Here is a 19,247-nt window from a genome sequence, read left to right as displayed (position 1 = left end):
AAAATCTAATAAAATTCAATTATGTTGATAAACTAAAATCCTACTGGAGTACAAGAGGCTGAGTTGAGATGGGCCATTACACTGCAGCATTAAAAAAAAAACCAACAGAAAAAGAGGCACGTTTACATACTTGGTAGGAAAAAGCTTTTTATTCTGATTGTTGTTTTATAGGAGAACACAGGTAACTGAAACACAACAGTAACAGCACATACCCAGTGAAGGCGATTTAAATAGTGTTAACATCTTCTACAAAAGAGGCCAAGATACAGTTATGTGATATTCAGCCTTCTCCCATCAAAGCAACCCCCAGCTGTATGCAATGCTAACTCCAGTAAGGAAATTGGACCCCAGAATTTCCCGTTGTCTAATTAGAAGCAAGAGATCTGCTGATCCTTAGTCAGAATTGGGAAAGTCATCTTTGCCTTTGCCCATGAAAGGTTCGAGGTTCAGCCATTGGTTTGCGTACCTGAGTCATACTTTGCCTTTATCAAAAGAACCAACAAAGCAGCAATAAAAAGTAAACTGTATTTTGTTATCTTATGCTGATTAAAAAAACCAGACTCTGTCCTTTATATCTTAGATAATGAAAGACACTGAGGGTTAAAAAAAAAAAATCAATTTCCAAGAAAATATCTTTTTCTTTCTTTCCATTTAAAATCTAAAATTCCTTTTGTTGAATACAAAGCTGTCAGATTTCATTTTCGGAAGCATCCTCATGATTAGTGGACTTCTCTTCCTTTCTGTTTTTAAAGGGTGATTGCTAGTGTCAAAACACAAGTTTTTTGGGCACCTCCCATGAGAATTCATTTCTTCCAAAGTGACCATAACATGCAGTCTTCTGATAAATGGGCTTTTTTAGGTCCAAATCCCTGTGTGTATAATAAAAAGAAGAGAAAATTCTTCACGTTAAGATACTTCATGATAGCTACCATTACAATCCTGATGTTGATATCTATTTCACTCCCTTAGTCAAGCAAACATATTCTGGAGATGCAAGCATGCCAGTGAACATCTCCAATGGAGAACCGTAAAAGTGACAACAAAACTTAAGTGTGAAGTGCTTTAGGACTACAGGAAAAGTCCTTATTATTCAGAATTATAAATTTTAATGGAAAAGCTGAAATAACCTTTGATTCCTTTTGTAAAAAAAAAACATATCTTTTTTCACAGCAAAGTAACTTAAAATTCTTGGAATACAAAAGTTATTTTATTTTATTTGAATTCCACATAGTATATAAAGTTAAATGCTGAAAGTATATGCTTCCTATGAAACTTGAAAAGTATATCTGTTATCTTAAAAGATATGGCACACTGGTAGATCCATAAAAAGTATCAGCTGTGAAGACTGACAGAATGAGAGAAAGTCTCTTTTGTGCTGCATGGAACAATCCCATGCTAGTTCAAGAGGCTGACTCTTACATTGTAACATTTAATGATTTTGCAAGAAATCATTTCTAGGATGTGATCACCAAGATATTTTCCTTTTTATGTGTTTCTATACCTGACAATTACTCCAGGTCGAAGATCAAAGTTTTTGTGCACAATATCCAGCAGCTCTTTCTCTGTTTTTTGGGAAGTTCCGTAAGTGAACAGTGAAATGGACAGTGGATGAGCTACGCCAATGGCATAAGAAACCTATGGCAAAAAAGACACCATAGTTAGCAACTAAACACAGCACCTCAGTGGGCAACAGTATGCAACAGAAGAAAGCATTCATTCATGAACTATCTTAGGAAAAATAAGGCTTCTCCTTCACTTCCCATATTTGTGCAATCTGTATTTGTAGAAAAAAGAGAAAACTCTGAAAATGCTGAAGTCTCTGGAGAACTTTCTTCCCCATTATCCAGTCACCCCACGCTCATTTCCATGACAAGTATCAGAAGGTTGAGGGCTCAACAAATGTCCAGAAAAACAGCCAATAAAATGAAAGCTAAATGAAAAGTTCCAGCTTTGAGAAGCTGATAGGCTGTTAGTGACATTACAGTGGCCTTGAACCAAGCACATCAAGGTCTTCCTTTCTTCGACCCCAAGCCATCACAGAGAATGCTTCTACTACAGTGTCTCGTACAATGTGTATTCAAAGTAAAGCTGAAAAGGAAAAATCTTTTTGAGAAAAGCAACATCCGTAGCAAACCATACCTGAACCAGAACACGGCGACAGAGCCCAGCTTTCACAAGAGACTTGGCCACCCAACGGGCTGCATATGCAGCTGATCGGTCCACCTTCGTATAGTCTTTGCCAGAAAAGGCACCACCTCCATGGGCTCCCCAGCCACCGTAAGTATCCACTATGATCTTTCGACCAGTAACACCAGCATCACCCTGAATCAGTAAAAGAATTTGTCCATTTTACAATCCATTCTAATATAAGTCTCAAACAAGGCTATGCATCCTTCAGAAGACTACAACAACATGTAAGTTAGTTCACCACATATGGATTGCTGTGGGGTAGCTGAAGGAATGAACCTGTCTCACCGAGCTACAGCAGTGGCTATAAATGTTCTTTAAAGCCGGATTCATAAGACAAGCCATTCATGAATAGTGTTTGGTAGTCAAGCAAACAGCTTTACACCCAGATAGCTAAAGCATGCACTGCCTGCTTCAAAAGTAAATGTTACAGACAATATGGGAACTTTGGTTTAAAAGTTACCTATCATCTACCACATCCAAACTGAATACAGAATATTGCTAACAAACTACATGCCATATAGGAACCATTGAGAGATTTTACACTGTTGAAAAGGAAAATAAAAAAACAGGCTTTCATATCTTTTGGTCAAAATCTGAACTTGTGTAAATATTAAGTAGTAGATGTCTTTTTTGTATTTGCCATGGAAAGGTATGCCAGTGCTACCTTATACACCATTACACGGAGGCTGGCACTCAACACTTCCAGTGCAGCATCATTACAGAGACTGTCATACAAATATGTACTAAAAACACATTTCCAACCCCAAAATATTTATATAGTCTAATTTAAACTATACACCACAGGTATGGAGCAGTAGGCAGTTATAGGTAATTGAGAAAGAAGGATTACTTCTTTTTAAGAACAGATACTTATAGATGAATATTCTAAAATATTAAATAAGGAAACACAGATAACCTTCTAGCTACCTACACAGCTATCCTGACTGCTCCTCACAAGTACTTGATATTTTCATTTGATCTTGGTTAGCTGATCTGTACCTGACTAATTGTCTGACCCCCTGATTTACTAAATGCTTAAGCTTTCTGGTGTGAATGGAAACATGGTCAAAGTTGCAATTCAGTCCCCACATGTGCAGGCAGGTTTGAAATTCTTTGTCTACAGAATATTGTGTCAGTAAAATTCAGCTGTTGGAATGTTTGCACAGCAAACACAAAGTTTTTCTTAGAAAGACTGTGCATATACACAGAAGAAAACCTTTGGCACTGTTTGTTCCATTCTCCTAAGAAAGCAGCGAGATGTAAATCTGAATTGCAGATAGCTGAGCTTGTCTAAAGGATCCTGTCCTCCTGGGGTTCTTCTGCTTGACTCAAACCTTAATTTCTGCTGGCACAGACAGTTGCAGTGAGAGCACCTTGTGTGCCATCACGACGACTGCAGAACTGAGTGAGAAGAAGAGAAATGGACCTGTGAAAGGAAAAAAATGCCCCTCATTTCAAAGATCCTAAAAGAGCACAAATGCATTTGTAAAGCATGTGGAAGTCACTTTTGCGACGAGCTGTGATGTCCTTACATCAGGTGTTGCTGTGGGGAAAACGGTGATAGCAGCAAAACTACTAATTTTGCTATAGCCAGAATTCAAGGTACCACCGTGCTTGAAAACATAAGGTGAAAATCCCAGTTGAAATACATGTGTCTTCCTTAGATAACTGCACTGGAGATTAAGACAGCCTTCCATAGCTAGCGTTGTTAAAAAAAAACCTGAGTAATACTCGTATGAAAAGTAATCAGGAAGTTCAAGACGTAAAAGACAAGGAAAGAAATAGTTATTTTCTGGTTGCTGCAATGCTCTTGTAAATTGCACAAGTGATGATAGCAGTTGTAAGGCCATGGACACACAGGCAGATTGACCCATACTATGTAAACTTATCCCAGGCTCAAAAAGCTGCAAACATACACTGCAACGTGCCTGTGTTTGTACGGGCGAACATGAGCAATACAGTTCCACCACAAGAGCAGAAAAAGTATTCCTGGTTGGCTTACCAAATGTAATTATATTAGATTTTTAAATGGGTGTAGTTCAGTGCACACCTGAAAGATCTACATTTTTAGTGGGTGCAGTTCAGTGCACACCTGAAAATTTTCATGTATGTAGCCACCCTTCTGCATGTAGCTATGATTGCTGCATTGGTTCGTTTGCTCCGAGTTACAGCTCAAGTTTGCCTCTCCATTTGTCCATAGTCTAGGATGTGAATGATACACAAAATTACAGTGATACAACCAATTCAAGTACACAAAAATACATTTTTTTGTATAACCATTATTAAAATGATTAATCTCAACACCTTCCTACCTGTTCCATGGCACTAATGTAAAAAAGACGCAGCACCTTAGAAATAATTCTGGCAAATTCCAGTAAATGAATGAATTTGAACAGCAAAGGAAAAACAATGCCTACCTGGACATGTTGTAAAATCGGACCTAATTTCAGGAAGGAGCTTGGAAATTTTGCTGTGATAGTTCTGAAGGGAACTGAAGACTAAAACATCGGGAAAGGTGAATTTGTTTTCAAAAACTAAATCTCAAAAGTCCTGATGCTACAGAGAGTGGAAGGACTGCCTGACTTCTGTCAGTGCAGGATCAAATTATAAATCCCAGCTCCTGCATTGCCTAGATAAAGCAAAAGCAACTTTTATTTTCTCACCAGCAGAAGCCTATCGGGGCTGATTTTCAGAACAGATGAACACCTTCAGCTCTCATTGGTGCCAGGCAGAACAGTGTGAGCTATACAGATCTGAAAACCAGGTTCACTGTAAGAGAAGTAAACCTTCTCTGGTCCGTTTCTCCGTAAGGCATGCCTTCCATGAGAAAGGATTGCGTGTCTCACTCAGTGCTGGACTTGAGAGGGTTTGAGGAAACCCAGAGCTGGGCTGTACATTCCACACACAATGTAAGATTCAGCTCAACTTGCCTGCCTAGTCACAAGACATGTGTGATATAACCATGCCCTCAGAGGTTACTTTGGAATACAGCCCATGAAACCCTGGGTGCTTCTCCCACATACAACTGCAGGTAAAACTTCCCCTAGACAGCTTGCTTCTCACACCTTAGGACAGACATACCAAAAAGCTGAGCATTTCTTTTAAGACATACACCCAATGACAAAGGGAAGCTGATAAAAGCACCAAAATAATACAACACAAACCTGAGGCCCTCCAATAACAAAACGTCCACTAGGTTGAAGGTGATAAATAGTTTTCTCATCCAAATATTTTGCAGGGACAACAGCTTGAATCACACGATCCTTCAGGCTTCTGCGCATAGTCTCCAGTGAAATGGTTTCATCGTGCTGCACAGATATCACAATGGTGTGAACACGCACTGGGATGACTGCTCCATTCTCCTGGATATACTGAACCGTGACCTGAATAGAAAAGGGAGAGAGAGGAAGAAAAAAACAAAGTTGTTTTACATCAAACCTCATGGTATTCAAAGAGCAAAACTGTAGCAAAATGTCAATGCTGACATAATTATCACTGCTCATGTTGTTGCCAAGGTATGAGAAATGAAGCCTACTTTCTCATTCTTCGTTTTTGCAGCGGTGAGAAAAAAACCAAAGACCCAATACGGACAATCTGATTTTCTATGAAATTGTACAAAATGTGTCTTTCAGTTGGGATTTCCAGCTAAACTCCCAAGCGTCAGAAATTTACATTCTCAGTGCATCTTCAAAAAGGCCAGCCCAAGTCCCTAAGTACAAATAAATCCTTTGGATTTCCTGTCACTTTTTGAATGGGCACAGACCACTTAGGTCTGAAGGGTTAAACATTTCTTGACTGGTAGGTGGTTGAGTGCTCCTAGCACTCTGATACAGCTTAACCATTTTCCAACTGTCAAGGAGACAGTATCATAAGCAGTGGAAATGCATTATCTGCTACTTGTAGGTTATATATCTGCTACTTGTAAGTTATCCTGATGCTCTGAACACCATCAGTTGCTGTCTTTAAAAATATTTAAGATTTCTGGAAATGAAAAAGTGGCAGTTTTCAACTATCTGGACTATCCATAAGTAACTGGAATGCTATTGTGTTAGTAAAACAGAAAAAAAAGGAATGAAATAAGTATTTACCTGTGTTTTAGAGTCAGGCCTCAGCCAAGGAAGTTCTCCATTACGCCTCAGCTCTGCTAACTTGGCATTCAGTTTATGAGCAAGAATAATTGTTAGAGGCATACATTCTTCTGTCTCATCAGTTGCATAACCAAACATCAAACCCTACAGGAGGAGAAGAGATGCTTCAATCCCTGTTAAAAGCACCACAACCAAAGGCAATGAAATTTCATCTGAAGCAAAGAGTAAACAGTACCCTCAGGTATACTTTCTACTATTTTACATTACAATCCAAGAAGCTTAAACTCACATCAGGCTCCAACATGTTATAATGCAATGAGAAACACACCACGTTCCTAGAATTTTTCACTGAAAGCCTGAAGGTTTACATGTTGAGTTAGAAACCCGGACAGAAACAGAGACGTTTCTGCATAAAAAATATCATGTTCTTTCATAGGAAAAAGAATCTGTTTGAGCAAAACAATTTCAGGACTATTCTGTCATAGGAAAAGTGTTATCATTAGCCTGAACAGGTTGCAGAAGCTTTTATGTATGAATACATATACACAAATATAGGCATGCATACTGCAGCTCACATCTGCCATTTCAGTGGAATGAGATTTGAATGCTACGTAAAGGATGTACCATTCAACAGTTTAAGGCCCCTGCCTCAGGTTTGCAGTAACAGCTTCTAGTGTTACTCAGGCATGTTCCCTGCACCAGATCATTGTTTGTTAAATAATTAGCAGTTAGCTAGTTAGCAGCATTTTCTTTCTCCTTATCCGGTGTATGTTGTGATATAAAAAAAATAAAGGCAGGAAGGTACTTTGATACAATGGGAAGGGAGGCCATCAAAGTGCCGACGAAAGTCAGATATCTTTTCATCTTATGTAGCATTATGTTCCCATGACAGCATAAAAACATTTTAATTTAGTCCTCAAGGGTTTTTTGAACAATATTAGCTTAGCTCCTGGACTCTGATTTCTCCACTTATGGTTCTCAACAGCATTGTTACAAACTACATATTACTACCAATGATAACTACTGTAAATGTTAAACTCACTCATACTGGCATCAGTCAGATTATGGAGTTTTTATGTTAGCATCTTTCTCTTGGGAACACACCATAATTATCTATATGTGTCATTTAGCTCATAGAAATGCAGCTTGGACAGCCTTAATTATGTGGAAGACCTATTATAATAGCTGCCTCTGGGAAATAAGTGAGCATTGAAAGTACTCTGGCGTATTTGCCGTCATTGTACTAATGCTGCAGACAGTTGAAAAGGCCTAATTTTTTGCTGTCTAAAATCTCAAGAGCTCTGTGAAAGCAAAAAGAACCTTTGTTTATTCCATCTTGCAAGACAAGTCTGGCTGCAAGATGAATGGTCTAATGAATCTAAAGCTACTCAACATAAACATGAAACACATAGGCCAAAAACCTTTGATAGGTTCTAAAGGACACATCCTCAGCTACTACAAACTGCCAAAGCTCTCCTGACTGGCATGGAGTGCTATAACAGACACCAGGCAAAAGTCTGCCCTCAAAGAACTTCCAACTGTTTTAATAAAAATGTGCTTTTTATTCCGGGCTAGCCCAAGCTGGAAGTGTGGAAATCTTCACATGGGTTTTGATTTAGAAAATAGGGCACTGAGATGGAGTAAACTTTCCATTCAAACAGCTTTGATGTTTTAGATGTGATGTCATGTCTACCTGATCTCCAGCACCAACATCCTCTTCATCCCTGTGTAGATGAACACCTTGGGCAATATCAGGTGACTGCTGTTCCAGTGCCACTAAAACATTACAAGTCTTGTAGTCAAAGCCTATTTGGAAAAAAGAATAGTGGCAAATTAGCTTTTTCTGTCACATTTAAGGAAAGTAACATGGAACCATGTGACAAAATTTTCATTCTAAAGGATAGCGCGTTTAGAACTCACAACCTAACTGCTGGTTTTACTTAATTTTTTTGTCAATACAACACTTGAAAGCTTTTTTGGGAGGGGTCAGGGCATACAGGGTTGCCTTTATTGCTTGCTACTGCTTGTTTTCTCTTGCATTGGCACCCTGTGCCAAGCCAATTCAAATTATGAATTGTTAACTGCAGAAAACTAGTCAAAAAAGTAAATAATCAGCCTCTCCCAAATAATAGTAATAAAAACCTCTACATAAATTCCTAGGAGCTGATGTTTTCAGCAACTGAAGGCTCTGCTCTCTGATACGTTATTTGTAATACATGTAAAGCAGTGTCTGTACCTAAATCTCTCGGTGGGAGTTTGTGTGAGAGCTACAAACAGAGAAAGAAACAGATTCAAGTCTCATAGCAAATCTGGAAGTGGGAATTTATTTTACATTATTTTCAAAGACCAAAAGGAAGGTTTTAAAAAGAAATTGAAAGACTTACAGAAGATTGTGGCAAAACTTTCCACCTGTTCCTAGGCGTATTAATAGTAACTTGCTTCTCTCCAAATCCAACCTTTCCTAGAACTGTAGCTACTGGCAGCTGCTGACTGAACTCATGTTCAGCCAATACAACATATATACATGTCCATAAGCATAAGATCCATTTGAAGAATGCTCTTCGCCCTCTTCTAAGTAGGCTATGTAGAGAAGAAAATTATATTTCTGTGTGCAATTTTTTGGTTAGCTTTTCGTTTTACTTCTGCATAGAAATTGGTTTTTACTGGGTCACTGCATCTCCCCTTATCATTTTTGGTAGTTAGGATAAAAAGGAGACTTATGACCGACTAGATTTGCAAGCATTTTCTGACAGCACTGCTGTTACGTGATGGTGGACGTAACCTGCAGATGTGCTTCTATAATATTCTCCCGCCACAATCTCCCTGTAAATTCAATAGCAATTAAAGGACTGCAGAAAACAACTTTTTTTAACCAAAAGCCCTTAAAAGATACACTTCACTGTAACAGTATACTTAAAATATTTGTAATGTATAAACAACAGATACATGGTAAATCAGAAAGTGAAATGTGTCTGGTATATAAAGCATTTTGTCTTTTTTATCGTTTGTACATTACACAAACCAGATTTGGACTGCCCACTCCTCAGTGTAAGAGGAGTTGTTCAGAGCTAAAGAGCACCTTGCACAGTGAGAACCTGCTTTACACCTGGGAGTTCTAGATGCTACCACAATACAAATATATAATGGTACAATGAAACGAACTAGGTTTCTTCTTCCCTCTTTCGCACCAAGATGCATCAATGGGCTTGCCAAATGAGCACCCGAGATTCAAGTTCTCACAAGTTTGGAGGAGCGGTAGATTCTGTGGCTCAAGTTGCTGTTAACTATTCTGGCCTAATACCACAGTTCAAAGCATATTCTGCCTACTCCCTTTCAGTTTTAACTAAAATATGATGGTTTTTCTACTTACTGGGATAAAGCCAGAAAGCGTATCACGTAGCACCGTGTAAGCAGCTTTCACACAGGATATTCAGTTTTTATCAGGCTTGCTAAAGCCCATATACGGAAGTGGTGACAGACCTGTTTTGCAGTTGCCTATTGCTTGCTCTTCAAGGATTTCATGAGTTTTTCCACCAACCTTTAGCTGAATCATCATAGCCAATATGTCTAATTGCATCTCGGACAACTCGCTGATAATCCACAATAGCACGAGATGTGATCTCTCCACAGAGCAACACCATTCCTGTCTTACATACTGTCTCTGAAAAGAGAAATAAAAACAGCATTACAACAACAGAATAACGAACCCAGTAAGACAAATAACTATGTTTGTGATGATGGTGATTTTGAGAGATCTACTGGGTATATACAGTGTAAGTCCTTTCTACCCATATTTTTAGCAATATTAGTTCCTTCTACAACAAATTCTTTTCATATTCACCATATGTCTGAAAGTAAGGGAAAGACTAATATGTCCAATTCACAAAGGGGAAAGTCAAAACAGTGAGCATGATTCAGTGATATGCACAGATTTTAGGGAAATGTGGCATTAAGCTGTGATTTCTAAATCCACTTAATGCTTAATCACTCTAAGATACATACTGAGGCTAAATAAAACTCATCAGTGATCAACTATTTTGAAAACTTGCCTCCAGTCCCAGGAGGAAGAATCTGAAGTTGGGGTTTAGTTACATAATACATGAATTGGGGTAATGGCCTGAGGGTTGACGGTACAACTCTTTCTGAAGAGATTTCAAAAAACAAGCAGTTATGGGGACTTGGACTGAAAAATTAGTACTTCATTAAACATAGTAAATGAACTTTTCAACAAAGCATTCAAATATTCTTTCAAAAATCCACTGTAACGAAGCCCAATCCATTTCTCCCAGGAAAATTCAGTCTTTATAAAAACTTTTACTCTTTCTTCTCAGTTCTCCTTCTCTTGAAGGCTATGTAATTTTTTGAGAATAAAATGAGTTAGCAGATGATAGCATCAAGATCTATGCAAACATCATAAAAAAGAACGGTGACTGGGTGATGACTTAAAGCAAAGTGGCAAAACACTTACCACAAGCAACCTTGGCATTCGGGTCCTGTTTGAGATGGGCGTCTAGTACAGCATCGCTGATTTGATCACAGATTTTATCTGCAAGGCATCAAAGTTGTGATTCAAAACCATAGCACTCAATACAAACCATGGACTGTTTGCATCACTTTGAATAGGTAGGCGTTTCAGCGAGGAATTCTTTTATTGCTTGTTACAGGAGTGTTTAAGCTAACTAAATAGAAAAATAGACCAAACACCCTGCAAGCAAAGCCAGTAGATACAATGGGGAATTTGCTTACTGGTGTAAACTAATACTGACTACAACTTTACCTGTAGTTTTCTGCACGTCAGCGTGAAACAGAGATGTTATGCATAGAATTACCTGAGAGGCTAAGAGGCTTTACTCGCAGCCACCTTCTTCTCTAACACCGCAAACCAATTGAGCATGCACTCAGTGCACATCAGTGGTATTCTAACATGAGGGGATATTCCACGATCAACTTCCATCTCCCCAACAGAAAGTTGGAACGAACCTGAACAACACTGCTGGTAAAGCCTGAGAAAGAGTTTAGACCGCTACAGAGTCAAGTGCACGGCTCAGAGTCAAGTGCCTGTTTCAGGTTTGCTTCTTCTCACTGCTTCCTACCACCGTGCAATGCCATCTCCTGATAATCCCTGCAACCCACCTAAGACAGGGGAGTGAGAAGGGGTTACCAACTGAAGTTTGCCTCAGGTAATTCTTGAGTATATCTTCAGTTACATCCCAAATACAAAAGTTTCAGCTCAGGTTTGTCATAGTAATCTTTTCTCTTTTTCTGTCCTCTTTTCTTAACCTTTCTAATAAATAATGAATCTTAATCAAATAATGTAGCTGACCTAATGAACACAAAAGGGCAGCACCCATAACAATGCCTTCCACGTGAAAAAGGTAATTTTTCTCATATATTTTAATTTTATTGTTCTTTAAAAATGTCTAATATTGCATACTACATTTAGAAGTTGCCATAACACACTGTGTGGCAAAATAAATTAATCTCCTGCCTTGCCTTTTACAACAAAATCTGCTGGAAAGCAATATTTTGTAAGAGTATGTCATTAGAGACTTTTAATACATTTAACCTCAAGTCAAAACAAATTCTCATTTATTTTCATGAGGAAGATGTACCTTTAGCTAAAAGGGACAAATCAAAGACTAGAGAACTAATGTGATTCTGACACTCTTCTCTCCCATATTAACCACTTCAACACAAAAAGAATGAACACAAAAGACAATTAGCAAATGTAGGCTGCATTGGAACTTTTGGCCTTGCAAGAACTGTACACGGATTACTAAATTTGGGACAATTATTACCAAATTGGAATCAGATACCATTCTGGCAATTTATTCAGAAGTTCAAATGAACCTTGTTTAGCAAGACTGGGGACAAAGGTGGCAGGAGCAATTAAAATGTATCTCTGCTTGCTCTTGTCAAAGTTTCCATTTTTGCAAGGAAATATGGCCATATTTTCAAGCATAAAAGCAAACATTATTGACAAAAATATGTAATTTTTTGATTACCTGGGTGGGACAACAGAGCAACTGGTATAGGATGACCTTCTTAGTGCAGTTCAATGCCTGCAGTAAACTCCTAGTGACTGGGACTGCTTTGTAGTCTTTTTTTCACCACCCAGAGTTTCTATGTCAGGAACAACCTCTATCCCTGTCCTTGTTCCACATGAAAGATGCCTTACTTGCATTAGATACCAGTGTCCCATGTTTGCCTAAGTTCCCTGTATGGCACATACAGGGATATTACATGCATTCTTTCCAAAACATTCAAGAAGAGTACAGGTAAACCCATATGACTAATTCATCTTCATTTCGTCTCATGGTACGTATCTAGTAGAAAGAACTTTATGCTGGTTTTGCATGCTGCGGTTGAAATTAATTTATGAACTAAAACTTTCATGAAATGTTTCAAGGGAGCGTTAGCCATAGTAGGCAGTGAAATCAGTAAGTGAGGATTTAACAGGATATCTTCATGTTTGGTTTGTAGTTGTTTTTTTCTATGAACTGTATCGTTAGTATCTACAGTATTTCATGGATATTGGTAGGTAGAAAAGCAGCTCTTTTGCCTCCATCTCAGAGAAATAACACAGCAAACATTCATGAACAAAAAGCATAGTCCACATTTACAGAAGGGGAGAGATTGTCTTACAAAACTGTTACTCTGAAAAGATCATGATAGAAAACCAGATGAACAGTCACCCGTAGAAATGAAATTCCCTCCATGCAACAGCATTAATGATTGCTACAGAAATACTAGATTTTGGTGGTGGCATTCCAAAAATGACGTTAAGAAGCTGCAGGAAAGTTTATGACAGACTGGGAAGAATGCCCCAAAATGAGAAAAGTGTATCTTACAGGATGAATTCAATCAAGGTCAGTCTAGTTTTGAAAGACTGAAGGAAAGGCAGCCTACCAGAGGAAACCCTAATAGGCATTGGGATCATGTCTCTAAGAACCTAAAAATCATATGCTGAGAGAAAAGATTTTGTCTGGTGGACAATAATGGATGGAAATTAAAGAGAGACAGATTAAGATTCAAAAAGGAAAATCTTAAAAGGGTGAGAGCTATTGAAACCATTCATCTAGAGGTATGCAGGATTCCTTGTTCCTTCAAATCTCGAGATGAAAATTTGGTATCTGTTTAAAAGGTATGAACAAAATTCAACCATCATTTACTAGCATGTTTGAAGAATTCTTGCATGAAATATTATTACCTGTGTATGAACGTCAGACCAGATTACATACCAGAGGTCCCTTCTGGTCTTTAAAATCTATGTGAGAATTTAATCAATTCAAATAATAAATTAGAATCATTTAATCTACAATGCTCATAACATACCTTTAGATTAAAATAGGCTGAGACAAATCAGTTTGACAATTCATGCCGTATCTGATTGTTGGTGCAACATCCAACAGTTCTAGTGCAGATCCAAATACAGATACAGATACATCTATCAAGACTGGAAAGAGAAATCTAGCTGGATGATTGGCTGATTAATGCATTAAATTAAAGGCATGTCTATTAGTAAAGGTCTCTGGTGTAAAATAAAACCAGGCATTCTATTTTTAGCAATGCTTAGCAGGCTTTGTGAACCCTTCATTCTGTTATTTAAATTTCTCATCTCAGCCGTCTCATTTCTCTTATTAGCTGCTAAATGTGACAGGATTTGTTTGTCCATTACTTCCTTCCTCTTTTTTTTTTCCTTCTTTTTTGGAAACAGGGAAAGTATAATGGACCACCTCTGGTAAGGCATCACCGTCTAAAAAAATTATGTAATAGGTAAGAATTCAGTTCATCCTTACCTTCCTGTAGTGAACTACTATCCAATAGGATAAATATTGCAAAAGAGATGTCTAGGCTGAGGATTTCTTGACCGAGCAGGAAAGTATTAGATAACCACGAATTCTTTTAATGAAATCCAATCATCCCACAGACCCAGCCTTATGGCAGAGATACCAATTAGCTGTAAACCAGCTCTTGCTAACTATAAAAGGAATGAATGAGTCTAGGGGAGCTGATGATAAACCCTACTCAAATGCCCAGTTGTCAAATGATGAAGTAAAGGAGGTATTCAGCAACAAAAGTGATCTCCAATAATTAAAAGGAGCCTCACACTTTTCCAGAGAGTTGGACATAAGTTTGTTACATCAATCTAGACTATGTAAGAACCTAACACAAGCTGTGTCAGCTGCAAGTTCTCAGGACCTCCCCAAGAATTCAGCTTCACAGATTCACCACATAACCCCCCCCCCAAAAAAAAAAAAAAATATGTATGCACAGCAGTAACAACTGAAAATTTAATTCAAAAAAGCTCCACCCTTTGAAGCATAACAGGTACAACCACACTTCTGGCTTTGATGGTATAGTAAATATAATAAACATTGAACATTTCAAAAGGTAAGGTTGATTTTCTTAAACACCTGTGGTCATCAAAATAACTTTCAGTATTTTTAATGATACATTATTTATATCAATAGAAAAAAATTTAAACTAGAATGTGAAATTACATATTCAAAATATATTCTCAGTTTTCTAGTAAAAAAATTAAAACAGTCAAGAAATGCAGATAGTTATCATAAGCACTTCATCAAAAATAAGCTTTCCACCAAAAAAATTTTCACTAGTAAGACTTTGAATAGCTGAATTGTGCTGTATTATATTTTTCCTATTTAAAAGACTCTTGAGGAGTGCTAACTGATAACTGCAGTGGCACTTCAGTATTAACACTACACTGTTTAAATACCTTGTACATCTGTTTTCTTTGTTCAATGCAGTTTACTGAAGTATTATGTATATTGTTAAGTATATACAATGTTAGATATTGTTAAGTATGTATAATGTTAGATATAAGGCATGCAAGCATCAACTTGCTGGAAAGATCTGCATTTTCTGTTTGGGTTTTTTTTTCTTTTGTGATTTTTTTTTCCTGTGAATATCCAGAAGATAAACATATGTTTTTAATGTAGTTGAAAATCTGAGGGTGCTTTTAGCAGATGTTGTCTCTTATATTTTTAAAGACATTCCTTGGTACTTACTGGAAAACTGAATGACATTCTGTTTGCAGGCAATTCCACCTGAAGTCACACCAGATAGGGGAAGGAATTAATCCTAAGTGGTTTGGTACCTGTAAGACATTGTGGATCGGAGAAATGCACAATGCCTTTCAAAGCACAGTGAAACCGTTGTGCAGCACAGACAGACACCACTGGACAAAGCAAAATGGAGCAGTAACAAAAAACAGCTATCTAAAAAAAAAATCTTTTGTTTCCTCATGCTGCTATCTATGTGCTTTTATTATATTGAAATGAAGAAGTCACGTGTAAGTATTCAGAGAGTTTGGAATTTACCCCACTAAATGCCAGGATTAAAGACCTTCTGGAAGGAAGTCCCAAATTTTACACCCAAGTGATTTTGAAGAATTTGGACTGAGAAGATGGGATAAACAGAGTCTTCTACAAAGTCTTTGGGGAGCATAGGTAATACCTGTACATTAATTATTGCCAGCAGTTACTTGCTTCTATGGAATTTGGGCTTCTTAGTGACACACAACTCTGAGGCATTGCACAGGTATAAGGCAGTTCTCGGTATACCCAAATAAACAAGCATGTAATTTCTCCTGCTTTGTTTATTAAGAAGGAGGTCTCCATTAAAGCATTCAATCCTCAGCTAATATAATCAGAACAATTCAGATTTCCCCCAGACAAAGATCTGATTCAGGATCTTTACTTCACATAATGCCCTCTAGCAAAATTACGCTATCACATACAGAGGAGAAATAATCAAGAACACACACATTATCCATTTGGTATCGAACAGAGGAACTCAAAACTCACAATAAAATTCTAGCGCTACTGATAATGTCTGAAGCCCAAGCACAGCCTCAGACACCTGGCCTCATTTTAAGAAACAGCCAAGATTTTCCTGGGTGATAAAAACCGAATGGCGTGTCTACACCTCTCGTGAAAAACCACTGACAGGGAACGGGGGGGTGGGCCAGGACGTGAGGGTGATCAATTTGCTGTCAGAACCTAGAGCTGTCGCTGAGACGATTAAGACCTATGGCTGGGCTGTGTTCAGGAACAAGAATTTGCAGGGCCACCCGGAGTTACTTGCTGTCAACCTGTCCTCCCCTGATCTGGAAAATGTGGATCTTTCCTTTGCCATAGGCGTTTGGGCTTTCAGTACCTTACACGAAGACCTAGGCTGTTTAAGAAAGTATAAGCATCACAGTCTTGAAAATGTCTGAGTAAATTTCAGCTTTGCGCTGCCTCTACAATAAGCCTCTTGGGTTCCCACTTTGCATCTCCCAGTACTCGGAGACCTGGCAACCTCTGCCAGATGAGCGGCTGTACCAAATCTGACATGTGGTAACGCTGTTTCTCGAAGGCCAGCCCAGTATTTCAGCCCAGGAGGAAAATAAAGCCCATGGGGCTTAGAAGGAGGCCCTACTGAGGGCCAACAGAGTTTTTGGGAATAAAGAAGGGAATGTGAATAAGAACTAAAAAATAGGCTGAATTCTAAAACAAGAAACAAGACAAAAAGAGAATGGTAAAGGAAGGAAACCAAGGGACAAAGCTAAATCTGGGGACTCAGTTGAACTCTTCCTGTTCTGAGACATCTCTATTATTGCCCCAGGGGGATTAAAAATAATGGTTAGAGTAGCATAAGTTGTGACCTGTCATCTTTGGAAATACCATCATCAATTTAAAATTACCACGTTGTATAATGTTATTTTTCGTATGAAACTACATTGCGCCACAGACGCTGAATGTAATTATATAAAAATTTGACATGGGACCTACGTCCCAAGGACCGAATGTGGTTGTCATTTTCTGATTGTGTTACATCAGAAAGAACCCCAACTGGCTTAGCTTGACGCAGCTGCCTTGACATTGACAGAGATGTACTCAATTGCATCAGCCATGGATTTGATCTGCAGTTATAAGTTAATATTATAAAAGAGTGTCAGAAATTCTCACTGCTGACCTTTTTATTCTCTGCTGTGTCATTCCACCCATTTATGATTTACTCGCATAACATGAGTACAGACCTGAAAAAGACTTATTGTAGCAAAAAGTATAGGACGCCAAATCGGCTTCTAAAACAAATACACTTTTCAGGACACCAAACAGTCTATTGTCCCCTGGCCTCATTTGGGGGAACACTTGCTGTTGACATAAGGTACGTGTTTATGGCAGATGAACATTTGTTTTCAATAAAATTCAACTAAGCTCTGCTGACCATACATAAAGTTTAGCAAATAACTGTCCACTATTTGCTTAAGCAATTCCATATATTGCATCAGATGATGGAATGGGGGGGGGGAGAAATCAGCAACTTCGCCATGTACAGCTGCTGTGACCATTGATTCTTAAAGGCTTTAAAATAGCCTGCTTAGAGATATTCCTGTCGTGGGGGACAATTTTAGAGCGTAGCATATATGCAGGACAGTTTCACAGGACCCATAAAGATGTGGAACTTGAGAAGCAAGCTATGCATTCTTATCCATATGTGAAACTTGAGTCTGTCAGAGATACAGTAGTGTCTCCACAGTAATACTGAAAGAAATTTGGATGAAAATGAAGAAGCAGCAACCATAAACCCCACTGCCCTCCTCAGTGTAACACACACCCTGCAAAGGCACATGAACTCCTGTTGGAAGCATCCGCGTTGTAGTGGTTCTACGGTCTATAAGGACAAGGTCCAATAGATATAAAGTAAAAACTACCCTGTTACAAATAACTTTTATAATACGATTAAGCGGATTAATTCTTCTTCAGGCTTTTGAAAGATTTTAAATGAAAATACTATTCTCTTTGCGCATTTGCCAGAGCTGGTTTCTTACCTGGATGTCCTTCTCCCACCGACTCCGATGTGAACATGAAAGCCCCTTCATCATCCAGCGTGTAATCACATAAACCATCCACTGGCCCATTCATGATTGTGATGCTTTTCCTGATGGATTATTATAAACAGTAGTTGAAGAGCTCTACTTTTAGTGCCTTCTCTTAAAAGAGAAGGTTCTTTATCAGCAGGACTATTGCTGTCTTCACTTACTACCTCTTGCACTAACTGGAATTTCAGTGTGTGAAATCAGCATGTGCTTGCATCTGTGTACGCATGCAAGCAGTATGCATGTGCCTGAAGTCTGTATCCCTACCTAGCCTGATCTGTCAGTCCCTGAGCTGCTCCTATATATGGAAAAGTGAAAGTGCCTAGATAATCATGTGAGGAAAATGGAAGAGCCCATTTCTTGGCAGGGGAGTTAGTTAACTTTAGGATATTTCACTGATTAACTCAGTTCTTGGAAACATTCTGGATCCAACCCGTGCAAGACTGGTTATCTTAGCCACTCAACTGAGCACGAAGTAATGCAGTAGTACTGGTGACAGTTCAGGTCAGCTGCTTCTTCAGTTTGTCTCTCCCCTAACTCTGGGATCTATGTTGTGCTTCCAACTGTGTGTTGTGGTTTTACAGCAATAGATAAAAAATCTGTAAATGCATGTCTTTCCCAGCAAGAGACTGGAAGAAGTTTGCTCTCCATCATATAACTATATTTTCCTTCTACTTTTTCAGCTCTTGAAAAGTAGAATTCTCTCCTGAAATTCTTTTTTCATTTTCATTCATTCTTCGTGCACATTTGAGAAACATCTGATAAGATCTAGCATGACGAGCATTTCTCATTTGTGCAGACCTCTCCCTTCAGCCTTTGCTTTTCTTTTCCTCTGTCCTCTCCTCTATTAATTCAGATCCATCTTCTCTTTTTGTACCATATTTTCGTATTATATTCCATAACCCTTAGAAATACACTAACTGCCACATCTGAGTACTCAGTGCTCAGTTCTGCTAAAGAAAATTTCTTCTACAGTCAGATCGCTCATGTCTGGAATACGCTGATGGTATGACAGGTATGAAGACAGAGGGCGTTTTGTGGGTATATGTGCCATTAAGTAGTACACAAAAAACAAGTAA

The 19,247-nt window shown here is 38.4% G+C and overlaps 1 protein-coding gene across 1 annotated transcript; it reads right to left on the bottom strand.

The window, feature by feature from the left end:
* Positions 1-651: 651 nt before the first annotated feature.
* MAT1A (methionine adenosyltransferase 1A) lies at positions 652-18,214 on the bottom strand. Its single transcript, XM_009815278.2, has 9 exons — positions 18,121-18,214; positions 10,747-10,824; positions 9,817-9,939; positions 7,972-8,084; positions 6,279-6,422; positions 5,355-5,573; positions 2,140-2,322; positions 1,502-1,635; positions 652-869 (listed from the first exon to the last, which is right to left on the bottom strand). Exons 1-9 carry the CDS (start codon positions 18,212-18,214, stop codon positions 767-769), a joined length of 1,191 nt encoding a protein of 396 aa, XP_009813580.1. The 3' UTR covers positions 652-766.
* Between the last annotated feature and the right edge of the window lie 1,033 nt (positions 18,215-19,247).

Source organism: Gavia stellata, chromosome 9, assembly GCF_030936135.1.
Source record: "Gavia stellata isolate bGavSte3 chromosome 9, bGavSte3.hap2, whole genome shotgun sequence".
Classification (NCBI taxonomy): domain Eukaryota; kingdom Metazoa; phylum Chordata; class Aves; order Gaviiformes; family Gaviidae; genus Gavia; species Gavia stellata.
This window is presented reverse-complemented; position numbering and strand designations above follow the sequence as displayed.